The 27,099-nt window shown below is 42.4% G+C and overlaps 1 protein-coding gene across 4 annotated transcripts in view; it reads right to left on the bottom strand.

Annotated features, from left to right (window-relative positions):
- Nucleotides 1-27,099, bottom strand: part of CDC42BPG (CDC42 binding protein kinase gamma) — a 197,444-nt gene that overhangs the window by 30,546 nt on the left and 139,799 nt on the right. For all 4 annotated transcript variants that reach the window (XM_040328581.1, XM_040328582.1, XM_040328583.1 and 1 more), the window contains exons 26-30: nt 26,649-26,773; nt 23,925-24,006; nt 23,487-23,703; nt 10,361-10,423; nt 697-1,284 (exon numbers count right to left, since the gene is read on the bottom strand). In XM_040328581.1, coding sequence (XP_040184515.1) covers nt 697-1,284; nt 10,361-10,423; nt 23,487-23,703; nt 23,925-24,006; nt 26,649-26,773 — 1,075 coding nt within the window. The remainder of the gene's footprint in view (nt 1-696; nt 1,285-10,360; nt 10,424-23,486; nt 23,704-23,924; nt 24,007-26,648; nt 26,774-27,099) is intronic.

Below are 27,099 nucleotides of genomic sequence, written 5' to 3'. Positions count from 1 at the left end.
AATAAAGGCCTACCCAAACAAAAAAAAAATTAAAAAAATAAAAGGAAAAAGCTGATCGAATAATTAAAACTAGTGAGCTTCACGCACTAGAAAGTAGTTAATTTTGGGAAGGTCAGGCTGGTAAAAGTGGTGTGTGCTATGGGTCAACTAAAAGATTACTTTATTCACATTCTGTACTGTAACACCTATAAAATGCACACAAAAGTTTGCATACACCAGAACAAGTTCTACGTCCAAGACTATATTTAAACTTCTGGTTAAAAAAAAAAAGAAAAAATGTGTGCGTTATTAAGGGCTGGATTACATCAATGGACCCAGCAGACACCCAAAGCAACAACCTTCTTCCATGGTCAACTCTCTTGTTCATATTCTTTTTTTTCTTCTTTACTGGTCCAGTACAAAAAAAAAAAAAAAAAAAAATGTGAATAAGCGAATATCAGATGTACATGGAAAAAAGTCACCCACTTAATTTTGCCAGCTACAAGCACTCTAGACCCATTTATCCTGGATAGTATACCTGACCAGGCAAAAGGTGGATTATTATATTTTGAAGAGCAGAATGTTTTTCATTTGGCCATTTTTAACATCTTAAATAAAAGGCAAGAGCCATGGTAAACACTATATAAAACAAAAAAATTGATAACCACAGGGAGCAGTACCACAGCAGACACCACACCAACATAATAGAATACTCACAGCATGAAACTGGGGGTGCAGGCCACATAATCTCCTGAGATCGAGACTTTTTACCATCGGCATTCACATAGACTCCAAATGTGGAAAAGCACAGCAAGTATTCACTAAGGGTAAGCCTTGCCGCACAAAGAGCATCATGGGCAGTCTGTGCCAGGAAAGATAGTTTAGGTTCATCTGGGTGGGGTAAGGTAAATGGAGCTCCTTCATTCAGGAGAGGGTAAAAAGAAAATCCAGAGGAATAGCCAACACAAACTCGTTCCCCCAAGAGGTCCATGCATTGCACCACTCCAGGTGCCTGGAACTCTTTAATCTTCCGTGGAGGACCCTTTCGGTTTGTCAACTGGAAGCAGATGACTTGACGCTTAGAAGCAGCACAGAGAACAGCTGTGGAGCCTTGGCAAACCAGACCAGATGTAATAGCCTGACATCCCTTTGCCTCAGGGATCTTCACTCCAGTCGAGTCTGGTATCTGGTCCCAAAAGAAGAGGCGAACACTGTGACTCTTTCCACCAAGCACAGCCAGCTGCTGGACTTCTGAGATCGAGCGCAAGGAAAGTACTCTCTTACAATCTCCCAGCTGAGTGATTTCTAAAGAAAACAATTTTAGAAAAATAAGTCAATCCATTTTGATGTACAGCAAAGGCAGCATTCATTATCTGTAGGTTTCAGTTCAGACATTAGTTATAACATGAATGTCTACTGGTACACTGAATCTAAAGTGGTTGTAGAGGCAGAAGGCTTTTTATCAATCCATCTTTTATCTTGATCTATGCATGAAGATAAAAAGCCTTCGTTGCGGCATCATTGGCTCCTGCTGCTGTCAAACTCAGTTAGCCAATCAGGAGCGAGAGAGGGACAGGGCCAAACTGCAGCTCCGTGTCTGAATAGATACATGGAGCTGCAGCTCGGCTCAGGTGCCCCCAGAGGTGCCACTTGCAATGGGGGCCCTCAACAGGAGGGAGGGGCCAGGAGCTCCAGCCAAAGACGCGAGAAGATGAGGATCCAGGTTCCAAGTTAGTTATACATGGTCGTTATTTTATTAGAAAAAAACAAGACATTTACAATTACTTTTTAGGAGTTTTAATATCAGTGAACACTTATAGGGCCAACAGTAGTGAAAAAAAAAATTCCTGTGTCAGTGATGGCACTGGAAGGAAAAAAAAAAATGGAATGGAGATGCCACGTTGTTAAAATGATGAGCTTTTTTGTATGATAGCATAAATGGAACATCTCAGTGTGATTTCCAAAAGTTGCCAACACCCCTGGTAAACAGGAAAATGTGGAGAGACCCCCTAAATGGGGCTTTAAAGGCAACAAAAATATGTAGTAGTCATAGTAGTCAAAAAATGAAGTATTTTAATATACAAAATAGAAATTATACAAAATGAAAATTATACATATAAATTGTTTAAAAACAGTACATGGATGGGTGTCATTGAAAAGTAACATCCATGAAGACGTACACGGCCCTACGCGTTTCGGATTACCCTTCATCAGGGGCCGAAATGTGTGTAGTCAACATATATAGGAACCACTTTTCTAAAAAACAGAAAAAATACATATGTTACAAATATTACAAAAATGAAAAATGGCAATAAATACATCAAAAGGTGCAGATAAAAACACATACCACTCACAGCGTTTAATCAACCCTGCGCATCCCAGAAAAGGACACCACTGTTAGGACGCAGAAGATTCCTCTGGATGGAAAATAGGAGGAAGGGAGCCGGCGGTGCAGAATCGCATATAGCAAGATCTCAAGCCCTTATAGTCTCAAAGTGACATGTAATAATATACAAAACCTGTCTATAAATAAAGGACAGGATGAGTATGAATATAGTTAGATACTAAACCATTTACAAAAAGAAATATCTAAAATATATATAAATAACTGCATACCTGAGGTTTGCAGAAGTGTGTCAATATTATATTTGGCCAAAGGTGTCAGTAGAGAGCTAAGCAAAGCTCCAGCCTGTAAATACAATGGATGGCAGATAGGAACAGGCATTAAAATAGAAAACCAAAACACAAGTGAGGATTAAAGGCAAAATTGAATGGAGAGGTCTAAAGTAAAGGATTGCTTACATGAGATGGACACTCAATATAGCCCAAGGACGTGCCGCTCGTACCACTGCCGTCCAGCAGTGTCTGACATTACTGGGCGGCTGAACGTTTTTATAGGGAAGCAGCAAGGCGGGCGTTAGTATAGTGGGCGTGGTCCGAGGGATCAGGCGGGACATGATAGGCCAGCTATAATGAGGGGATGGTGATAGACAGACGCAATTGCGTCATGACAAAGGGGCGTGGCCAGGCGGGACGAAGAGACACTGGCAACACAGCGCCACCCAAAAGGGCGGAGTCACGACACATAATACGTCGCAGCATCGAGGAAAAGAAGGGGGCGTGGCCGAGCGGGGCAAGGAGACGCCGATCATAGAAACAAAACCATAACAGCGCCGCCCAGAGGGGCGGAGTCACGGCGTGTGATACGTCGTAGTATCGAGGGAAGGCAGGAGAAAACTGCCAAGTGACAACCCGACACAAAAATAAAAACAAAACAATTGCTGGATGGGAATAAGCTATTGCAAAAAAAGAAAGAGGGCAGTACAAAAAGGAAGATTACAAAAAAATGTCTGCAGAAAACGTTTTACTAGAAAGTAATTGTGGGTTACAAAAACTGCTGGGGAAAGAAATTATACCAAGCACAGAGTATATGATAGAGAATGAAACTTTAGAAAAAAACCATTTGAATGTACAAACGGCATAGTTCTAAATGCAATAGGCCAAAGACACACAGCAAATAATTAAATATATTTAGTTAGTAAGTATGTGGACAAGGACAAAGGGGAGAGAGATCCAGGGACATATAGGAAACTCAAGGGGGAATAGATAATAACCCCTGTAATTTCCAAGTCCCTGTTATGGGCGCAGGTATAGACCCTTGGTCAAACGACGCCTGAAAGGTGCGGGGGGACCAGGTCTGAGAAAGCCGTCCCATAAAAGGGGGACGGCTTACGTGCGCCCAGCTATATATAGCGAGACAAACACCGCTCGGACATCAATTCTGGGCCTGAGTGAAATCCCCAAAAATGGGAATGCGCAGGGGATACAAGGACATGATAGTAATTATATAAATCATCAATATGAGCACAAAGATGAAAGCAAAAAAACGAGAAACATGGAATGCAAAATACAAAATACAAAGAAGCAAAAACACCAAACAATTTAATCTCATATCAATCTTTCTCACACCCCCCAGATGAAAAGCCCTCCAAGAAGGGTCTAAAGCTAATCTGTTCATTTAGACCCGGAGGGTGGTTGGCCTCTAGCTCCGCAATCCAACGGGTTTCGAGTTGTAACAGAATTTTGTTCCAATCACCCCCTCTGGGGTTAGGATGGACTCTGTCAAGGATCAAAAATTTGACCCCAAGAAAGTGTCCATCGTGTTCAGTCAAAATATGACGCCCGAGGGGTAGATCAGGATTGGCCGTACGCATGGCATGCAGATGACGGGATGCCCGTTTGTGGAAGGGTAGTTTGGTCTTGCCCACATAAAACCTCTTGCAATGGCAAGTTAGCAAATACACTACACCAAAGGTTTTACAATTGGCATAGTGTCTGGGTTTATGGTGCTGACCATTAGGTAAAACAATTTGCCGATCGGAATTGATATAACGGCAAATAGAGCACCCTCCACAAGTGAAGGTGCCTTTCCTCTTACATGGATCACATCTAAAGGTACCTTTATACTCGCTTGTTACGAGATGGTCCCTAAGTGATTGGGCTCGGCGATACGTAATCGACGGTTCCTTTGATACGAACGGTCCCAATTGGGGATCGATCAAAAGCAAATGCCAAAACCGTTTCAAAATATTTCTAGTTACTTCATGTTGGGTGTGGTATTTGGTAATTATCCTAACACCCTCGTTGTTATCAGAGGACTTCTTTTCTTTGTTAGTCAAAAGGAGTGGCCGTAGATGCCCATTGGCACGTTGAAAAGATCTTTTTAAGTTTTTCTTAGAATAACCTCTGAGTAATAGCCTATCTCTTAATCCTGCCGCCTCTAGAAGGAAATCTTCTTGCGTCGAACAATTTCGCTTAAGGCGCAGGTATTGGCTATAAGGTATTGATTTTATTAATGGAGAAGGGTGGGCACTGGTGGCGTGTAAAATGGTGTTACCCGCTGTGGGTTTTCTGTGAAGCCCCGTTGACATGGTCCCATCAGGACCTTTCATCAAGGTAACATCAAGAAAGGCAATTCTAGAGCTACTATAATTCATTGTGAATTTGAGGTTGAAATCATTGCGGTTCATGATGGTCATGAACAGCTCAAGCTCTGGAATGGAACCCTCCCAGATCATAAGAACATCATCTATGTATCGGTACCATCCCGATACAAGATGAATGAAGGGTTGTACAGGGGTGCTGGTCAAAAATAGCTTCTCCCACTCCCCCAGGTACAGGTTGGCATACGATGGGGCACAAGAAGTCCCCATCGCAACCCCCTGCACCTGGAGGAAGTGGGAGCCATCAAAAGAAAAAACGCCGTGATAAAGTATAAATTCAAGTGACATAATGAGAAATTCCCCAAGCCTACGATCTCCCCGAAAAATGGGGAGGAGAATGTTCTTCATAGCAGATAATCCCAAAGAATGTGGGATTGAGCTATAAAGAGCCTCTTTATAGCTCAATCCCACATTCTTTGGGATTATCTGCTATGAAGAACATTCTCCTCCCCATTTTTCGGGGAGATCGTAGGCTTGGGGAATTTCTCATTATGTCACTTGAATTTATACTTTATCACGGCGTTTTTTCTTTTGATGGCTCCCACTTCCTCCAGGTGCAGGGGGTTGCGATGGGGACTTCTTGTGCCCCATCGTATGCCAACCTGTACCTGGGGGAGTGGGAGAAGCTATTTTTGACCAGCACCCCTGTACAACCCTTCATTCATCTTGTATCGGGATGGTACCGATACATAGATGATGTTCTTATGATCTGGGAGGGTTCCATTCCAGAGCTTGAGCTGTTCATGACCATCATGAACCGCAATGATTTCAACCTCAAATTCACAATGAATTATAGTAGCTCTAGAATTGCCTTTCTTGATGTTACCTTGATGAAAGGTCCTGATGGGACCATGTCAACGGGGCTTCACAGAAAACCCACAGCGGGTAACACCATTTTACACGCCACCAGTGCCCACCCTTCTCCATTAATAAAATCAATACCTTATAGCCAATACCTGCGCCTTAAGCGAAATTGTTCGACGCAAGAAGATTTCCTTCTAGAGGCGGCAGGATTAAGAGATAGGCTATTACTCAGAGGTTATTCTAAGAAAAACTTAAAAAGATCTTTTCAACGTGCCAATGGGCATCTACGGCCACTCCTTTTGACTAACAAAGAAAAGAAGTCCTCTGATAACAACGAGGGTGTTAGGATAATTACCAAATACCACACCCAACATGAAGTAACTAGAAATATTTTGAAACGGTTTTGGCATTTGCTTTTGATCGATCCCCAATTGGGACCGTTCGTATCAAAGGAACCGTCGATTACGTATCGCCGAGCCCAATCACTTAGGGACCATCTCGTAACAAGCGAGTATAAAGGTACCTTTAGATGTGATCCATGTAAGAGGAAAGGCACCTTCACTTGTGGAGGGTGCTCTATTTGCCGTTATATCAATTCCGATCGGCAAATTGTTTTACCTAATGGTCAGCACCATAAACCCAGACACTATGCCAATTGTAAAACCTTTGGTGTAGTGTATTTGCTAACTTGCCATTGCAAGAGGTTTTATGTGGGCAAGACCAAACTACCCTTCCACAAACGGGCATCCCGTCATCTGCATGCCATGCGTACGGCCAATCCTGATCTACCCCTCGGGCGTCATATTTTGACTGAACACGATGGACACTTTCTTGGGGTCAAATTTTTGATCCTTGACAGAGTCCATCCTAACCCCAGAGGGGGTGATTGGAACAAAATTCTGTTACAACTCGAAACCCGTTGGATTGCGGAGCTAGAGGCCAACCACCCTCCGGGTCTAAATGAACAGATTAGCTTTAGACCCTTCTTGGAGGGCTTTTCATCTGGGGGGTGTGAGAAAGATTGATATGAGATTAAATTGTTTGGTGTTTTTGCTTCTTTGTATTTTGTATTTTGCATTCCATGTTTCTCGTTTTTTTGCTTTCATCTTTGTGCTCATATTGATGATTTATATAATTACTATCATGTCCTTGTATCCCCTGCGCATTCCCATTTTTGGGGATTTCACTCAGGCCCAGAATTGATGTCCGAGCGGTGTTTGTCTCGCTATATATAGCTGGGCGCACGTAAGCCGTCCCCCTTTTATGGGACGGCTTTCTCAGACCTGGTCCCCCCGCACCTTTCAGGCGTCGTTTGACCAAGGGTCTATACCTGCGCCCATAACAGGGACTTGGAAATTACAGGGGTTATTATCTATTCCCCCTTGAGTTTCCTATATGTCCCTGGATCTCTCTCCCCTTTGTCCTTGTCCACATACTTACTAACTAAATATATTTAATTATTTGCTGTGTGTCTTTGGCCTATTGCATTTAGAACTATGCCGTTTGTACATTCAAATGGTTTTTTTCTAAAGTTTCATTCTCTATCATATACTCTGTGCTTGGTATAATTTCTTTCCCCAGCAGTTTTTGTAACCCACAATTACTTTCTAGTAAAACGTTTTCTGCAGACATTTTTTTGTAATCTTCCTTTTTGTACTGCCCTCTTTCTTTTTTTGCAATAGCTTATTCCCATCCAGCAATTGTTTTGTTTTTATTTTTGTGTCGGGTTGTCACTTGGCAGTTTTCTCCTGCCTTCCCTCGATACTACGACGTATCACACGCCGTGACTCCGCCCCTCTGGGCGGCGCTGTTATGGTTTTGTTTCTATGATCGGCGTCTCCTTGCCCCGCTCGGCCACGCCCCCTTCTTTTCCTCGATGCTGCGACGTATTATGTGTCGTGACTCCGCCCTTTTGGGTGGCGCTGTGTTGCCAGTGTCTCTTCGTCCCGCCTGGCCACGCCCCTTTGTCATGACGCAATTGCGTCTGTCTATCACCATCCCCTCATTATAGCTGGCCTATCATGTCCCGCCTGATCCCTCGGACCACGCCCACTATACTAACGCCCGCCTTGCTGCTTCCCTATAAAAACGTTCAGCCGCCCAGTAATGTCAGACACTGCTGGACGGCAGTGGTACGAGCGGCACGTCCTTGGGCTATATTGAGTGTCCATCTCATGTAAGCAATCCTTTACTTTAGACCTCTCCATTCAATTTTGCCTTTAATCCTCACTTGTGTTTTGGTTTTCTATTTTAATGCCTGTTCCTATCTGCCATCCATTGTATTTACAGGCTGGAGCTTTGCTTAGCTCTCTACTGACACCTTTGGCCAAATATAATATTGACACACTTCTGCAAACCTCAGGTATGCAGTTATTTATATATATTTTAGATATTTCTTTTTGTAAATGGTTTAGTATCTAACTATATTCATACTCATCCTGTCCTTTATTTATAGACAGGTTTTGTATATTATTACATGTCACTTTGAGACTATAAGGGCTTGAGATCTTGCTATATGCGATTCTGCACCGCCGGCTCCCTTCCTCCTATTTTCCATCCAGAGGAATCTTCTGCGTCCTAACAGTGGTGTCCTTTTCTGGGATGCGCAGGGTTGATTAAACGCTGTGAGTGGTATGTGTTTTTATCTGCACCTTTTGATGTATTTATTGCCATTTTTCATTTTTGTAATATTTGTAACATATGTATTTTTTCTGTTTTTTAGAAAAGTGGTTCCTATATATGTTGACTACACACATTTCGGCCCCTGATGAAGGGTAATCCGAAACGCGTAGGGCCGTGTACGTCTTCATGGATGTTACTTTTCAATGACACCCATCCATGTACTGTTTTTAAACAATTTATATGTATAATTTTCATTTTGTATAATTTCTATTTTGTATATTAAAATACTTCATTTTTTGACTACTATGACTACTACATATTTTTGTTGCCTTTAAAGCCCCATTTAGGGGGTCTCTCCACATTTTTTTGTATGATAAGCCTCTCCAACCCTCTCCCTCTATTGCCCTCCTATCCATTCTCCCGGGTACCTTCAAATTCCAGAAGCATACCGTCCTTAAATTTTGCCTCAGTGCTGGCAGACAGTTGATCTCCAGACATTGGAAATCATCCTCTCCCCTGACCCTGGTCGAATGGGTAAGTAAAATGAATGGTGTAAGGCTTATGGAGGAGATGCTGGCCAAGTCCCTGGACAATTACGCCTAATTCTCCTTTACCTGGGGGGTTTGGAGGCATTACTCCTCCTCCGATAAACTCAAAAAAAAGACTCCCACCAACCCTTAGTTTATTGTGTAAATTTATTTCAACTATTTTTCCCTGTGTGAAATTTTTTCAGGCATTTATTTTTTTACAAATTACAAAATTTCTGTGGTGAAATTGCTTCCCAGTAAAATCAGATTAGGATACAAGGAAGTGTGTGCGCATGCAATGACATGCAAGCCTCACTTATAGACTTAGAGGACATAAATGGGCATATTTACTAAGCTGACTCATCAAACATTCACCCGTAGTGAATCAATCAGCACATCGCTGATGCCATGCAGGTCTCTTGTAGACCTGTCAGTGTATCTGCTTGCTCGTATGAAGTATGAGCAAGCCAATACACTCTGACAGGAAGAATCAAACTACCATGGCGCTCACAGCGCCGTGGTAGTTAATTGAGAACTACAAACCAAGACCTGCCAAGGCTGTCAGGACTTGCAGTTTTCCATCTACAGAGCACTGTGAATAAGTGACGCAACAGGGCAGGCATAGTACCCTGCTAGCTGTCAAAGCAGGGGATCGGGGGCCCGTCGTTTATAACAAGTTACACCTTAAAACATGGGTGTAACATGTCATGAAAGGTGAGCTTATCCTTTTAAGCCCCTTTCACACCAGTGGACCGATTGGGTCCACCTGTCAGTTTTTAAGGCAGACCTAAATCGGACAACCCATTGTTCTCTATGGAGCGGCGGGTGTCAGTGGACACGTGTCCGATGACACCCACCGTAATCTGAGCCACTAATGACAGATGGCTTATCCTATTCTCCCCCGCCCCCCCCCCCCCCCGATGCCACATTTGGCACCTTTCTGGGGGAGAGGGGGAAGCGGGGACTGGGCCGCGGAGAGGTACGTCAGCAACATGGACCCCCCTCCTCCTCCTTTGCCGAGTCACGGAGAGAGCGCAGCGTGCTTCGCTGCTGGGTTCCCTTAACGGCGGCAGCACCCAACAGCTGATGGAAACATCAGCTGTAGTAATGAAATCGCTGGACTCCAGGACAGGCAAGTATCCAGTATGTGTAGCTGCTGATTTTTATAGGGACGGTCAGACCTCTGCTTTAATTCCAATTTCAAAGCGGTCTTTGATTAGATGTGCTGGGGAGCAAGATGTCACAAAAATGTGCCAGATACTAAACCCTGCCAAGGTATCTAGGTTAATTTCTGATAGGTAAATAAGTGGAAGTGAACCTCTTAAACATACTTCGAGAAAAATGTATTTAAAGTACCAGCAAAAAATATATTTGCGTTTAAAGATCACAACTATAGTATTAACTTATATCTGTAAGCATCCCTACCATTATTATTCATATGCAGTGAGAAAAGTCCTTCTTCTGTTCCCAAAGCAATTCGTTCTTGATCTAAAAAAATTCAATAAAAAATGCTGTAAATTTCAAATTAGATATTTGTATTCTATTAACACTATGTAAAAGGTTGATAAAGAGAATACCCTCTGTGCAATTATCTAAAGACAAAAAACACATTTATTTTATTTCAGGTACTATAGCGACATCAATTTACACAGCGCTTTTCATATATATTGTACATACATCAGTCCCTGCCCTCAAGAAACTTACAATCTAAGGTCCCTAACTCACATTAGGGCCAATTTAAACAGGAGCCTATTAACCACTTAAGCCCCGGACCAATACGCTGTCTAAAGACCAGAGGTGTTTTTACAATTTGGCAATGCGCTGCTTTAACTGGTAATTGCGCGGTCATGCAATGTTGTATCGAAACGAAACTTGCGTCCTTTTCTTCCCACAAATAGAGCTTTATTTTGATGGTATTTGATCGCCTCTGCGATTTTTATTTTTTGCGATATAAACGCAAAAAGACCGTAAATTTTGAAAAAAAATGATTTTTCTTATAACAAAAAGTAAAAAAAATCGAATAAACTAAATTTTAGTCAAACATTTAGGCCAAAATGTATTCAGCCACATGTCTTTAGTAAAAAAAAAATCGCAATAAGCGTATATTTATTGGTTTTCGCAAAAGTTATAGCGTCTACAAACTAGGGTACATTTTCTGGAATTTACACAGCTTTTATTTTATGACTGCCTATCTCATTTCTTGAGGTGCTAAAATGGCAGGGCAGTACAAAACCCCCCCAAATGACCCCATTTTGGAAAGTAGACACCCCAAGGAAACTGCTGAGAGGCATGTTGAGTCCATTGAATATTTAATTTTTTTGTCCCAAGTGATTGAATAATGACGAAAAAAAAAAAAAAAAATGTTTACAAAAAGTTGTCACTAAATGATATATTTCTCACACATGCCATGGTTATATGTGGAATTGCACCCCAAAATACATTCTGCTGCTTCTCCTGAGTACGGGGATACCACATGTGTGGGACTTTTTGGGAGCCTAGCCGCATACGGGGCCCCAAAACCCAAGCACCGCCTTCAGCATTTCTAAGGGCACACATTTTTGATTTCACTCCTCACTACCTATCAAGGTTTCGAAGGCCATAAAATGCCAAAATAGCAAAAAAAAAAAAACCAAATGACCCCATTTTGGAAAGTAGACACCCTAAGCTATTTGCTGAGAGGCATGTCGAGTCCATGGAATATTTTATATTTTGACACAAGTTGCGGGAATATGACAAACTGATTTTTTTTTGCACAAAGTTGTCACTAAATGATATATTGCTCACACATGCCATAGTTATATGTGGAATTGCACCCCAAAATACATTCTGCTGCTTCTCCCGAGTACGGGGATACCACATATGTGGGACTTTTTGTGAGCCTAGCCGCATACGGGGCCCCGAAAACAAAGCACCGCCTTCAAGATTTCTAAGGGCATACATTTTTGATTTCACTCCTCACTACCTATCACTACCTATCACAGTTTTGAAGGCCATAAAATGCCAAGATGTCACACAACCCCCCCAAATGACCCCATTTTGGAAAGAAGACACCCCAAGCTATTTGCTGAGAGGCATGTTGAGTCCATGGAATATTTTATATTTTGACACAAGTTGCGGGAATATGACAAACTGATTTTTTTTTGCACAAAGTTGTCACTAAATGATATATTGCTCACACATGCCATAGTTATATGTGGAATTGCACCCCAAAATACATTCTGCTGCTTCTCCCGAGTACGGGGATACCACATGTGTGGGACTTTTTGGGAGCCTAGCCGCGTACGGGACCCCGAAAACCAATCACCGCCTTCAGGATTTCTAAGGGCATAAATTTTTGATTTCACTCCTCACTACCTATCACAGTTTCGAAGGCAATAAAATGCCAAAACAGCACAAAACCCCCCCAAATGACCCCATTTTGGAAAGTAGACACCCCAAGCTATTTGCTGAGAGGCATGTTGAGTCCATGGAATATTTAATTTTTTTGCCCCAAGTCACTGAATAATGACCAAAAAAAAAAAAATACAAAACGTTGTCACTAAATGATATATTTCTCACACATGCCACGGTTATATGTGGAATTGCACCCCAAAATACATTCTGCTGCTTCTCCTGAGTACGGGGATCCCACATGTGTGGGACTTTTTGGGAGCCTAGCCGCGTACGGGGCCCCGAAAACCAAGCACTGCCTTCAAGATTTGTGTGAGTGAAATCAAAAATTTATGTCCTTAGAAATCTTGAAGGCGGTGCTTGGTTTTCGGGGTCTCATACGCGGCTAGGCTCCCAAAAAGTCCCACACATGTGGTATCCCCGTACTCAGGAGAAGTAGCAGAATGTATTTTGGGGTGCAATTCCACATATAACCATGGCATGTGTGAGAAATATATCATTTAGTGACAATGTTTTGTACATTTTTTTATTTTAATTTTTTTTGGTCATGATTCAATCACTTGGGGCAAAAAAATTAAATATTCCATGGACTCAACATGCCTCTCAGCAAATAGCTTGGGGTGTCTACTTTCCAAAATGGGGTCATTTGGGGGTTTTTTGTGCTATTTTGGCATTTTATGGCCTTCGAAACTGTGATAGGTAGTGAGGAGTGAAATCAAAAATTTGCGCCCTTAGAAATGCTGAAGGCGGTGCTTGGTTTTCGGGGTCCCGTACGCGGCTAGGCTCCCAAAAAGTCCCAAACATGTGGTATCCCCGTACTCAGGAGCAGCAGAATGTATTTTAGGGTGCAACTCCACATATAACCATGGCATGTGTGAGCAATATATCATTTAGTGACACATTTTTCTTTTTTTTTTTTTTTTTTCTCATTATTCAATCACTTTGGACAAAAAAAAAAAAAATCAATGGACTCAACATGCCTCTCAGCAGTTTCCTTGGGGTGTCTTCTTTCCAAAATGGGGTCATTTGGGTTTTTTTTGTGCTATTTTGGCATTTTATGGCCTTCGAAACTGTGATAGGTAGTAAAGGGGGGAAATCAAAAATTTACACCCTTAGAAAGCCTGAAGGCGGTGATTGGTTTTTGGGGTCCCGTACGCGGCTAGGCTCCCAAAAAGTCTCACACATGTGGTATCCCCGTACTCAGGAGAAGCAGCAGAATGCATTTTGGGGTGTAATTCCACATATGCCCATGGCATGTTTGAGCAATATATCATTTAGTGACAACTTTGCGCAAAAAAAAAAATATATATATATATATATATTTATATTTCCCGCAACTTGGGTCAAAATCTAAAATATTCCATGGACTTAAGATGCCTCTCAGCAAATAGCTTGGGGTGTCTACTTTCCAAAATGGGGTCATTTGGGGGGGTTTTCAATTGTCCTGGCATTTTATGCACAACAATTAGAAGCTTATGTCACACATCACCCACTCTTCTAACCACTTGAAGAAAAAGCCCTTTCTGACACTGTTTGTTTACATAAAAACATATTATTTTTTTGCAAGAAAGTAAAGTTGAACCCCCAAACATTATATATTTTTTTAAAGCAAAGGCCCTACAGATTAAAATGGTAGGTGTTGCAAAAAAAATTTCCACACAGTATTTGCGCAGCGTTTTTTCAAACGCATTTTTTGGGGAAAAAATACACTTTTTTTTATTTTAAAGCACTAAAACACACTATATTGCCCAAATTATTGATGAAATAAAAATTATGATCTTAGGCCGAGTACATGGATACCAAACACGACATACTTTAAAATTGCGCACAAACGCGCAGTGGCGACAAACTACATACATTTTTAAAAGCCTTTAAAAGCCTTTACAGGTTACCACATTAGATTTACAGAGTAGGTCTACTGCTAAAATGACTGCCCTCGATCTGCCCTTCGCGGTGATACCTCACATGCATGGTGCAATTGCTGTTTACATATGACTCCAGACCGACGCTTGCGTTCGTCTTTGCGCAAGAGCAGGGGGGGACAGGGATGCTTTTTTTTTTTTTTTTTTTTTTTTATATATTTATTTCGCTTTTTTTATTTTATTTGTTAACTGTTCCTTCCATTTATTTATTTTTTTACCATTTTTATTGTTATCTCAGGGAATGTAAATATCCCTTATGATAGCAATAGTTAGTGACAGGTACTCTTTTTTTTTTTTAAATGGGGTCTATTAGACCCTAGATCTTTCCTCTGCCCTCAAAGCATCTGACCACACCAAGATCGGTGTGATAAAATGCTTTCCCATATTCTCAATGGCGCCGTTTATATCTGGGGGGGGGGGACATTCCCTCCCACTGAATGTAAAAGCAGTCTAGAGGCTAATTAGCCGCTAGGACTGCTTTTACATGAAAGCCGACCGCTGGCTGAAAAGAATGATACCAAGATGATGCCTAAACCCGCAGGCATCATTCTGGTATAACCATTCAAAGTCCTGCAACATACCAGTACGTTGATGGTTCTTGTTGGACATGTATTGTAATCTTTTTTTTTTTCATGCAGTCTGTTGGCTGAACAAAAAAAAGATTGATCGGTGGGTATGCCCACCATTAGAATACCTCCCTTCATCCACCCACTTCTAATGATGGGCATACATGCACCATTTATATATGCCGAAGCATGGGGGCATCCTCCCGCAAAAAAGTTATGCCGCGTACGGTCGGACTTTTCTATGCCGCGTACACACGGTCGGACTTTTCTATGCCGTGTACACATGGTCAGACTTTTCCACAGGAAAGCCTCCGTAGGAATGTCAACCGTATGTACGCGGCATTAGGAGCAAAATCGCTCCTCCGCCCCTAATGCCCCCATGCTCCGGCATATATGCTCTTTTTTGAACTGTAGTGGTGAAATCACCTCCTACAGCATTGGAGTCGCGGCTTTATATATCGTGGGAGCAAACGCTGTTGCTGTCACGCTAAATAAATCCGCACTGCAACTGAATGGCGCACCTGCTAAGCAAATGATGGTTAACATTAAAACAAAGTAACATTCCAGTATAACAGTAAGATCATACCATACCTGCAAAGCAAATACCTATAAAAAAACATAGTAAAAAATAAAACATTTTTTAACGCAACCTGTGCCTAAAATATATATATATGCCAAAGCATGGGGGCATCCTCCCGCAAAAAAGTTATGCCGCGTACGGTCGGACTTTTCTATGCCGCGTACACACGGTCGGACTTTTCTATGCCGTGTACACATGGTCAGACTTTTCCACGGGAAAGCCTCCGTAGGAATGTCAACCGTATGTACGCGGCATTAGGAGCAAAATCGCTCCTCCGCCCCTGCTGCCCGCATGCTTCGGCATATATGCTCTTTTTTTTAACTGTGGTGGTGAAATCACCTCCTACAGCACTGGAGTCGCGGCTTTATATATCGTGGGAGCAAACGCTGTTGCTGTCAAGATAAATAAGTCCGCGCAACAGCTGAATGGCGTACCTGAAAACAGTAAAATAAATTACATACCTGAAAAGCAAGCATGAAAAAACATAACAACAATAAAACTTTGCAGAATAGAATACAGTAAAAAAGAGCAGAACAATAGAGAGAGAATAGAGAGGGAGAGAACAATAAAACGACAACTATTTTTGGTTTTTTTATTTTATATTTTTTTGTGTGTTTTTATTTTTTACTTTTTTTTTTTTTTTTTTTAACACTTTTTTTTGTAACTGTGAACTGTAACTTCAACTTTTCGGTTCCAGGTTTGGGTCTCTCAAAATGCGATGGCATCTTGGGAGACCCTGTGTGAGTGTGCCTAGCCTGTGAAATGTTTCACCCTACACTAATAATTAACGTGTGTGTGGAAGCGTTCAAAACATTCACCAATACAAAGACCAGGATTGCCAGGACATTTGGGACAAAAATAACGGGTGTCACGCCTAAATCCGCGCTTGGTACAGACACGACATTTTCTTTGGGGGGCTCGTTGGGTAGGGGTACTCGGGAGGACATAAGAAAAATGCCTCTCATGCAGTCGGCTTACTGCATTTGGTAGGAGATGGTGAGGTACAATACCGCCTGGATACAGGAGTTCTGTGATGATATCCCTCTGGAATTGAAGGAAGGATTCATTCCGTCCTGAAGCTCTGTATACGACATGAGCATTCAGTAGAGCCAATTGAAATAAATGTAGAGACACTTTTTTGTACCAGCGTCTCGTCTTACGGGCAATATGATACGGCGCCATCAACTGGTCGTTGAGGTCCACCCCTCCCATATTAAGGTTATATTCGTGGACACAGAGGGGTTTCTCCACAACACCAGTCGCCGTACGAATTTGGACTGTTGTGTCTGCGTGAAGGGTGGTAAGAACGAAAACATTCCTATTGTCCCGCCACTTCACAGCGAGCAAATTTTTACATCTGCAGCAGGCTCTCGCCCCCGGCCTAACACGGGCATCTACAAGCCGCTGGGGGAAGCCCCGGCGATTAGGTCGCACGGTGCCACATGCTCCAATCTGTTGATCAAATAAGTGGCTAAAAAGTGGCACGCTGCTGTAAAAATTGTCCACATACAAATGGTACCCCTTTCCGAATAAGGGTGACACCAAGTCCCAAACAATCTTGCCAGCGCTCCCCATGTAATCTGGGCATCCTTCCGGCTCTACCTGACTATCTTTTCCCTCGTAAACCCTAAAGCTCCATGTGTAGCCTGTGGCCCTGTCACAGAGCTTATAGAGCTTGACCCCGTATCTGGCACGCTTGCTGGGAAGGAACTGTTTGAAAGACAAGCGGCCAGCAAATTTAATCAGGGACTCATCAACGCATACAACCTGCTGGGGATTAAACAAGGCTGCAAAACGTTCGTTGAAATGGTTTACGAGGGGCCGAATTTTGTAGAGCCGGTCAAATTCAGGGTCTCCACGTGGACGACAAAGTGCATTGTCACTGAAATGCAGGAACCGCAGGATCGCCTCGTATCGTCTCCTGGCCATGTGAGCAGAGAAAATGTACATATGGTCAATGGGATGTGTGGACCAATACATCCGCAATGACGGAAATTTGTGTATGCCCATGTTGAGGGTAAGGCCCAGAAAGGTCTTAAATTCGGAAACCTCGAGAGGTTTCCATTCTTTGGCAAGGCGAGACTGGGGGTTAGCGGCGATGTAAGTACCAGCATATAAATTAGTCTGGTCCACAATAGATCTATAGAGATCTTCCGTGAAATACAGCGAATAAAAATCAAGTGACATAAAGTTCGCTGTATCCACCTGAATACCGGGTTGGCCAGTGAATGGGGGAAGTACAGGTGCTGTAGAAGTGGTGGGGACCCAATCAGGATAGGCAAATTCTACAGGAAGGGCACTATGGGCACGACGGGCCTGTCTCTGTCTTTTTCTTGGTGGCAGCGGGACACTACTTGTGCTTGCCACATCGCCAGCTTCAACTGCACTTATGGGACTCGCTACGTCACCAAGTGTTACTGCAGTGCTGGATAAACGACCAGGGTGTACTAGGCCGCTGGTGCTTGCCAATTCACCAGAAGGAATAGCGGCGCTAGTACTGGATCTCTGCTCCATACGAGGGTCCTGCGGTTCTTGCTGCTCAACAACATCAGAATGGGATCGGGTACGCCTGGCCTTAGCAGGGACCTCAACTTCGTTGTGCGAGCTATCTGACATGGAGCCGCTGTCGTAAATGGGTTCATATTCTGAGCCAGAATCTGTCAGATGCGTGACCTCCTCCTCTTCACTATCTGACATGCACATGAACTCCAAGGCCTGCTTATCATTGTACCTTCGGTTTGCCATTTTGGACTCTAAATTTAGTGGTACAATGGTAAGGATTCACAGGTAAAAAAAGCACCTGACTATAGAAAAGCAAATGTAGAAAACGCTTCAAAAAAAACTGTAAGCGATCGCAGGGATCAGGCCTGTCTCTGCGAACGCTGCAGTTATGTGTCTTGTGTTTTGTAAGTGACAGTGATCGATCGATACTGCACTTGGGTGGGTTGGGCTGGGCAGAGGGGGAAAACGCAGGTGCTAGCGGGTATCTGGGCTGATTCCGCTAACAATGCGTTTTTGGGTACCCTAAACTGCTGGGTACGCTAGTATAGATCTGATCAGATCAGGTATCGATCCGTTCAGATCCTATACCACTAAGGGGGGTGTATGCTTAGCGAGTGGGTGTAAGCGGTACTGGCTCTAACCTAACGCTGCCTGGGGTGACGCAGACCCTGACTGGCGCTAAAATTAAATTTATATCACCCGCCGGGTGATCAGGGGGTTAAACCTATTGGGTTATATACGGCGGGTGCTCTGATGCTATAAACAGCAAACTAACCAACCAGCGTCAACCGTAACACTTATACGGTGATCACTGGTGAAAGGGTTAACTAGGGGGCAATCAGGGGGTTAAAACCTTTATTCGGTAATATATGGGGGTACCTAACGCTTTCTAAAAACCTGGTGGCGAACCTAAAATAACTAAATAACTAACTGGCTAACCACGTCACCAGTGACACTTATACAGTGATCAGTGGTGAAAGGGTTAACTCTAGGGGCAATCAGGGGTTAAAACCTTTATTTATGGGGGTACCTAACGCTATATAAACCTGGCGGCGAACCTCAAAAAAAACTAACTGCCTAGCGGCAACAGTGACACTAATACAGCGATCAGAAACCGATCGCTTAGTGACACTGGCAATAGGGGTGAAAGGGTTAACTCTAGGGGCAATCAGGGGTTAAAACCTTTATTTATGGGGGTACCTAACGCTATATAAACCTGGCGGCGAACCTCAAAAAAAACTAACTGCCTAGCGGCAACAGTGACACTAATACAGCGATCAGAAACCGATCGCTTAGTGACACTGGCAATAGGGGTGAAAGGGTTAACTCTAGGGGCAATCAGGGGTTAAAACCTTTATTTATGGGGGTACCTAACGCTATATAAACCTGGCGGCGAACCTCAAAAAAAACTAACTGCCTAGCGGCAACAGTGACACTAATACAGCGATCAGAAACCGATCGCTTAGTGACACTGGCAATAGGGGTGAAAGGGTTAACTTTAGGGGCAATCAGGGGTTAAACCTTTATTGGGGGGGGGGTAGGGGGCTACCCTGGACCTAAAGGGGCCTAAACCTAACTGCCCTGACACTTTTTTCTGTCACACTGACACTAAAAGCAGTGATCAGAAAATAAATGATCACTGCAATCAGTGACACTGTGACAGGGGGTGATCTGGGGGTGCTGGGGGGGTGATCGGGGGGGGGTTATGTGCCTATGTGTGCTGTGTCAGTGTGCTGTTGGTGCAACTCACAGTACTGACGTCTTCTCTCCTCTGGAATCAGAGGAAAAGACCGCCAGAGGGGAGAAAACGTCACTTCCTCCCTGCCTGTGTTTACAGTTACACAGGCAGGGAGGGCTCTGCTGCAATCTCATTCGCCGAGGGAGATCGAGAGGGGACGGCTGGAAACCAATAGCCGCCCCCTCCTCCCGGACCTCCCGTACACCGTTCCCGGCCGTCGCATGTACCGGAGGGGGTCCCGATCGGACCCCCGAACCGAGGTAAGGCGGGGACGTACCTATACGCCCATGTGCCTGTACGTGCCATATTGTGGACGTATATGTACATGCGGTGGTCGGGAACTGGTTAACTTACCAGCATGTCTTTGGAGTGTGGAAGAAAACCGGAGTACCCAGAGAAAACCCATACAGGCACAGGGAGACCATGCAAACTCCAGCCAGGTAGTGCTGTGGTTGGGATTTAAAACAGCCACCCTAGTGCTCGTAGGTGGAAGTGTTAACCATGTAGCCACTGTGCTGCCCCTTAGACTTTTCAATTAATTTGCACCAAATATTTTTACCATTTAAAGCGGAGGTCCACACAAAACACGAACCTCCACTTTTCGGAACCCTCCCCCCCTCCGGTGTCACATTTGGCACCTTTCAGGGGGGGGGGGGGTGCAGATACCTATATAATACAGGTATTTGCACCCACTTCCGGGCATAGACTCACGCCAAGCATCCATATTTCTTTCACTGAACTTCTGCTGGTCTCGTGGATTATGCCCCATGATCACCAAAACCCAGGAAAGTCCCCACATGACTTCAGCATACCCAATCATGCCGAGGTGTGGAGCAGCCAATCTTGGGAGAGCTGGAGAAGAAAGGAGGGGGGATGTGAAGTACACAGAATGTCTCTCTCGCATGAGATAAGGAAATTACCTGTCACTCACAGCAAGCGGGAAGAAACCTACACCTATTTCTCTGGGCGTCTGTTTTTATCTTACTGTAGATAGATAAGAGGATTGCTCAGAGCTGGATTAACTCTTCGTGGCAAGACTGGGTAAAGATGAAATTACATCCTCTGCTGTAACAGATATGAGTCTTAATAAAAATAAAATTGGGGGTTCATGTCCACTTTAAGTGCTGTGCAGCTGTATAAAACAATTGTGCACCCAAAACCTACTTAAATTTACAAAAAATAGGCTGTGTTAGAATTTTTTTTTCAAATATACAATACAATATTCATACAATATAAACAATAAATGCAAATAAATCAGGTTTCCTACAATAGAAGTCCAACGTGTTTGTCAATCATCAGTGTCAAATTTTCAAAAAATGACTTGCATGCTGGTAATGATATACACATAATGTAAATAAATAAAAATAAGTGGAATAATTTAACAGAAAATAAACGAAAGATTAAAGTATTACTAAACCCACAACAGTAAAAATCAGTCTGTATGCAGTAAAGCTTGCTGGTTATACTCACTGTGGAACCTAAGGCTGTTTTATCCTGTCTTCTCTGATCCTTCCCCTCCTTCCACTGCCCCCTGATAATTTCCTGATAACAGAGTTTATGGCGTCAGGAAGCACATGCTCAGTTTGGTGTGTATTGCTAGAGAGTTTTTTTTTTCCTTGGGAGGGTGCATGTGATCAGCACAGGGCCAATCAGCACTGTCCAGACAGAGCGACAGGGGTCTTGTATCGTCATGGGACAGTCAGAGGAAAATGAAAAGTCCTCCTACAAGCTTTAACTAGACATTGATAGAAGTCAAGAGACTGCTCTAACTGCTGATGAAAAAAGGTATTTAGCAGTTTATTATTACTAAAATAAATGCAGGGTCCTGGATTTAGTAACACTTTAAGTGAAAGTCCAGCGTGTTCATCACAAGTGCCAGCAAATAAATCTAAATATGTGAATCCCACATGCGCCAACACCTTTCGCTTATGCGGTTCCTTGGAGATATTGACTTATATGGAAAAATAGGTCTCAATGTGAGTTTTTTCTGCACCTGTCTCTACAAGAGCGAAAAGAAAATCATTGTTTTCTATAAGCCGTGCTCCCACCACAACACTGGTATGTGCAGATTTTTTTTCTGGGCAAGAAAGAAACTCAAATGACATTAACAGTGTTATGTGAACAGGACACATAGAATACAATTGTTTTCTTTGTGCCTTTGCAGAGAATGTATGTTGCAGATTTTGTTGTAGAAAAAAAAAAACATTTGACAATAGTGTTATGGTGTAAACAGGGCAAATGGAAAACAACTGTTGTCTTTGAGCCCATTGAGTCAAATATGCATGGTTTTTCCATCCATTTTTCTACACACACAGTGTGAATGAGGCCCTAAGGGTTTAATTACCTCCTGGACACCTCCGGAATGCTCACTGTGCCTCCTTTCTGAATGGTTACCAATAAAGACCATCATCAGTTACCCACTGGGAAGAGGTTGGTTGCTGTAGTGGTCCTGAGAAACCATTCACAAAGGCGGCATAGTGACCATTTCGGAGGTTTCCAGGAGCTATCTAACCCCTCAAGGGGGAATGCGAAGTGAGACCTATTTTTCCATATGAGAGCATAAGGTGAGAGGTGGCGGAGCATGTAGTATTCACATCTTTGGATTTATTCACTGGCACTTGTCAAACATGCTGGACTCTCACTTAATCTTTTTTTTTTTTCTGTTGATCTATTCCACTTTTTATTCAGGTATTTTATGCATAAAATTACCAGCACGCAGGTCAATTTCATTTTTTTTTTTTTGCACAATTGTTCTATACAGCTGTAAGGCACTTGCATAGTAAGACTATACTGTGCAAAGGTTACCTAAACCCAGGAGGACTCTGCATTCAATATATATGATCTCCCACAGTACACAGAACATGGAATTGCAATAGTTTTAGTAATATACCTTTTCTCCGCAGCAATTGGAGCAGTCTTGTGACTTCTATCAGTATCCAGCAGAGCACTGGTTCAAACTTTTAGCAGGATTTTTTATTCTCCCTGATTGTGCTATGAGGATGCAGGACCCCGACCCTCTGGACAGTGCTGCTTGGCCCTGTACTGATCACATGCACCCTCCAACAAAAAAAAAACTCTAGCAATACACACAAACTGAGCATGTGCAGCTTGCCCCAATGCTCGTTTCTATTAGGAGATGGTTTGGGGACTGTGGAAGTGGAGGATCAGAGAAGACAAGATCAAACAGCTTTTTTACACAATGCGCAGGGTTAACCCCATAGGTTCCACAGAGAGTATAACAAGCATAAAAACTTGTATTTCAACATTAAGGGTGTTCGGGGAATTTTGAGAAGTTATGGAGAGACTGAATGGTAATCCCCAGACGCTCACCAGTTGACTTTGTTCTAGATAGAATTTTGGGCTGGGAGTGTATTGTCAGTTTAACTACGATGATTCCGGTTTAAAGATATGCTTTGAGGTGCTAATATGCAATTCTTTTTGTGTAGTAAAATTACAGCTGGTATTGGTAATGTAAAGTGATAACCTACTTTGTATTAATGTACCGTTTCCCTGGATTGTGGCACTTGACCTGTAACAACTGAATATGTTGGAAGACTAGCATTCTTTTGAATGCAGACTGTCATTCTTATGTTTCGATTTGTTCAATAAACTTTTCTCCCGCATTAAAAAAGAAAATAAAAAAAACCCGGAGCACTGAAAAATATGATTTCCTCCCGTGCCAGATACGACTGTGCTGTGTGACAGAGCTGTGCAAGTTTCAAGACAGGATGGACAGAAATACAAATCCTTTGGCAGGTAAAACAGCTTCCTTGTATGCATTTCATCTGTGTATTTCGCCAATTTGCCTGGTGGCGATCAGAAACAAACTCCATTAAAATTGTGATCACATTACCTATAATGGCTGCACACTGCGCTGTTTTTATTAGTGGTAACGCACTATCATAAGCTTCCTTCAGCAACCGGACAGAGCGGTCTTGTGGCTTCTGTTCACTCAGGAGCGACTTGAGCTCTTTCAGTACCTGAACCCATTTCTGCATGTCCACTTCAGTGTCTGCCAGCAGGAGCTGAGTGGATGTGGTGGGTGGGGATGAGAGCTGAAAGAACGTTACCTGCAATGCATGGAAATGAACATGTGAGTGTCACCAATGTCTGGAGTATTCAGAATCATCAATACATAACAGTGATTATATGCCAATAGTAAAGAAAAAAAAAATACGAAATCAAAATGACCAATAACACAGTAAAACTTTTGTCAAGTCAAAAGTTTAAATGTGAAATACAATATCTATGTTGACAAAAACTTAGAATTAGGAGTGGGGATGTGTCTTACCCGGAATATACAAGGGATGTCTTTGGGGTTTGCATGAATCACATCCGACTCCAAGACTGAACTGACTGAAAAATTACTGTCCCTTTAAAGAAATAAAGAATAAAAAGGCAACTTAAACTCATTTAGTGGTGAATACCTTTGAGTGGCAAGAAAATATTGTAAAATAATTAGAGACTGCAGGACCCCAATTGTAATAATGGGTTGCTGAGGGATTTAGGCTGACTATATGTTATACAATCTGATCATAATACTACCTTAAGGTAGGACCACTTTACAGCCTGGGCTGTTAGCACTAGCATGTGACAGCAGAGTTATGCAGAATGGCCAAATAAATAAGGAAATTTAAAATGGCCGCATCCCCTTCCTGTGAAATGTGTAAAAGGGAGACCCCTGTAGATAGAAGTCTATAGTGGTCATAACCCAATGAGTGGAGACACAGCAATGTCCAAATATATGTCATACTTCATTTACGGAAGTTGAGAGTTCCGTCAGCCCAAAATGAGCACATGGTGTACAATACAGCCACTATAAGCCATCACATTGGTGAAGGGAATATTCTATTACTGAAGTTTTTAAACATTAAACAGCAGGGAAAAAAGTATCTGATCCCCTGCTGATCTTGTACGTTTTGCCCACTGACAAAAAAATGATCAGTCTATAATTTTAAAGGTAGGTTTATTTTAACAGTGAGAGACAGAATAATAGTAACCAGAAAAACGCATTTCAAAAAAGTTATACATTTATTTGCATTTTAATAAGTATTTAATCCCCCATCGATCAGCAAGATTTCTGGCTCCCAGGTGACTTCTATACAGGCAACGAGCTGAGATTAGGAGCATTCTCTTAAAGTGAGTGCTCCTAACCTCAGCTTGTTACCTGTTCACAGAAGCAATCAGATTCCAATCTCTCCACCATGACAAAGACCAAAGAACTCTCCAAGGATGTCAGGGACAAGATTGTAGACGTATATAAGGCTGAAATGGGCTACAAGACCATCATGGTGCGAATTTTCTCAAATGGAAGAAACACAAAATAACGGTCAATCTCCCTCGGTCTGGGGCTCCATGCAAGATCTCACCTCGTGGAGTTTTAATGATCAAGAGAACGGTAAGGAATCAGCCCAGAACTACACTACGTCAATGATCAAGGCAGCTGGGACCATACTCTCCAAGAAAACAATTAACACACTATGTTGTGAAGGACTGAAATCCTGCAGCGCATGCAAGTTCCCCCTGCTCAAGAAAGCACATGTTCAGGCCCGTTTGTTAACGAACAGCTTAATGATTCAGAGGAGAACTGGGTGAAAGTGCTGTGGTCAGATGAGACCAAAATCAAGCTCTTTGGCATCAACTCAACTTGCCTTCTTTGGAGGAGGAGGAATGCTGCCTTATGACCCAAAGAACACCATCAAACATGAAAGTGGAAAAATTATGCTTTGGGAGTGTTTTTCCGCTAAGAGGACAAGACAACTTCACCGCAATAAAGGGACAATGGACCATCAAATCCCCTCTCAGCCAGGACTCTGAAAATAGGTCCTGGATGGGTATTCCAGCATGACAGTGACCCAAAACACATGGCCAAGGCAACAAAGGAGTCTCTCAAGAAGAAGCATGTTAAGGTCCTGGAGTGGCCTAGTCAGTCTCCAGATCTTAATCCTACAGAAAATATGTGGAGGGAGCTGAAAGTTCAAGCGACCAAACATCACCCTCAAAACCTTAACGACTTGGAGAGGATCTGTAAAGAGGAGTGGGCCAAACCTGGTGGACAACTACAAGAAATGTCTGACCTCTGATTGCGAAGGGGTCAAATACTTATTTCACTCATTAAAATGCAAATCAATTTATACATTTTTTGAAATGTGTTTTTCTGGATTGTTGTGTGGTTATTCTGTCTCTCACTGTTAAAATAAACCTATTGAATTCTTTTTTGCCTCCTTACTGCAAGAATAAAATTGATGTTGAATGAACTATAAGATAAATATACAGGCATACCCCACTTTTATAGTACACAATGGGGTTTATTTACTATCGCTGGAGAGTGCAAAATCAGGCTCACTTCTGCATAGAAACCACTGAGCTTCCAGGTTTTATTACCAGGCTTAATTGAACAAGCTGGGGTTAGAAGGTCATTGGTTTCTATGCAGAAGTGAGCCTGATTTTGCACTCTTCAGCAATAGTAAATAAACCCCATTGTGTACTTAAAAGTGGGGTATGCCTGTATGTGGGACATTAAGGATATCATTTGAATATTGTGGTATATACACACACACACACACGGTGTATTTATTTTTGTACATTTATTTGATTGTCATTTTGGCTATAGCTTCACAACACAAATGTTTGATATTAGATTACCAAAAACACAACACTTTCACTAGCATTCACTATTATTGCTTTTGTGGGAACACAAATAAGTGGTTACAGCAGCTTTCATGATTTATTTTACATTTTGAATTCTGTGTATATATTTTTTTTTATTTGTATGGTAGATATCACATAATTTAACTCAATAGATATAGTTTCATCGGTAGTGCAGGGGTTCACATTGCTCATCACTTTCCTTTCTAACATTTTAAAGACAGAAATGCTTACAGATCATATTTTTGAAAGATACCAGACAAACCATGCATTACTCCCCAGCAAAACAGTAAAGGGGGGAAACACACACAAAACAAAATTGGTAGTGTACACATTTGACAGCAGAATTGTGCACTCTGGTACAAACCTCATGTCAATGGCCTGTAGAATTGCGTTTGTTTGACTGCTGGCATCATATATAAAGATCTTAAAATCGCTTATGATTACATAGGATTTTTGCCATCCCTTCTTTACGCCAGCTGGCTTGGGGATCTAAATACAGAATGTATTAGTTATAGGCACTGACGCAGACTACTTACAGTCTTTACATTATATTTATATATATTTATTATCTCACATCAACTGTTTTGGAAAAATGACAATAATAAAGTGGAACTATATAGACACAGGTCATCGGATATATAGCATCAATCCCTTACATTTGCTTAGTATTGAAACTCAAAAGCAGATTTCCTGGACAATTATATTACTGGCTATTGTGTTCTACTAGCATTAATAGCTGCAGACATCATCCAGCTCAATCTACTGGAAGAGTCAGGAATTGCAAAACGGCCCAATGGAAGCATCGTTTCTGTATT

The sequence above is a fragment of the Rana temporaria genome, chromosome 11 (genome assembly GCF_905171775.1).
Source record: "Rana temporaria chromosome 11, aRanTem1.1, whole genome shotgun sequence".
Lineage (NCBI taxonomy): Eukaryota > Metazoa > Chordata > Amphibia > Anura > Ranidae > Rana > Rana temporaria.
This window is presented reverse-complemented; position numbering and strand designations above follow the sequence as displayed.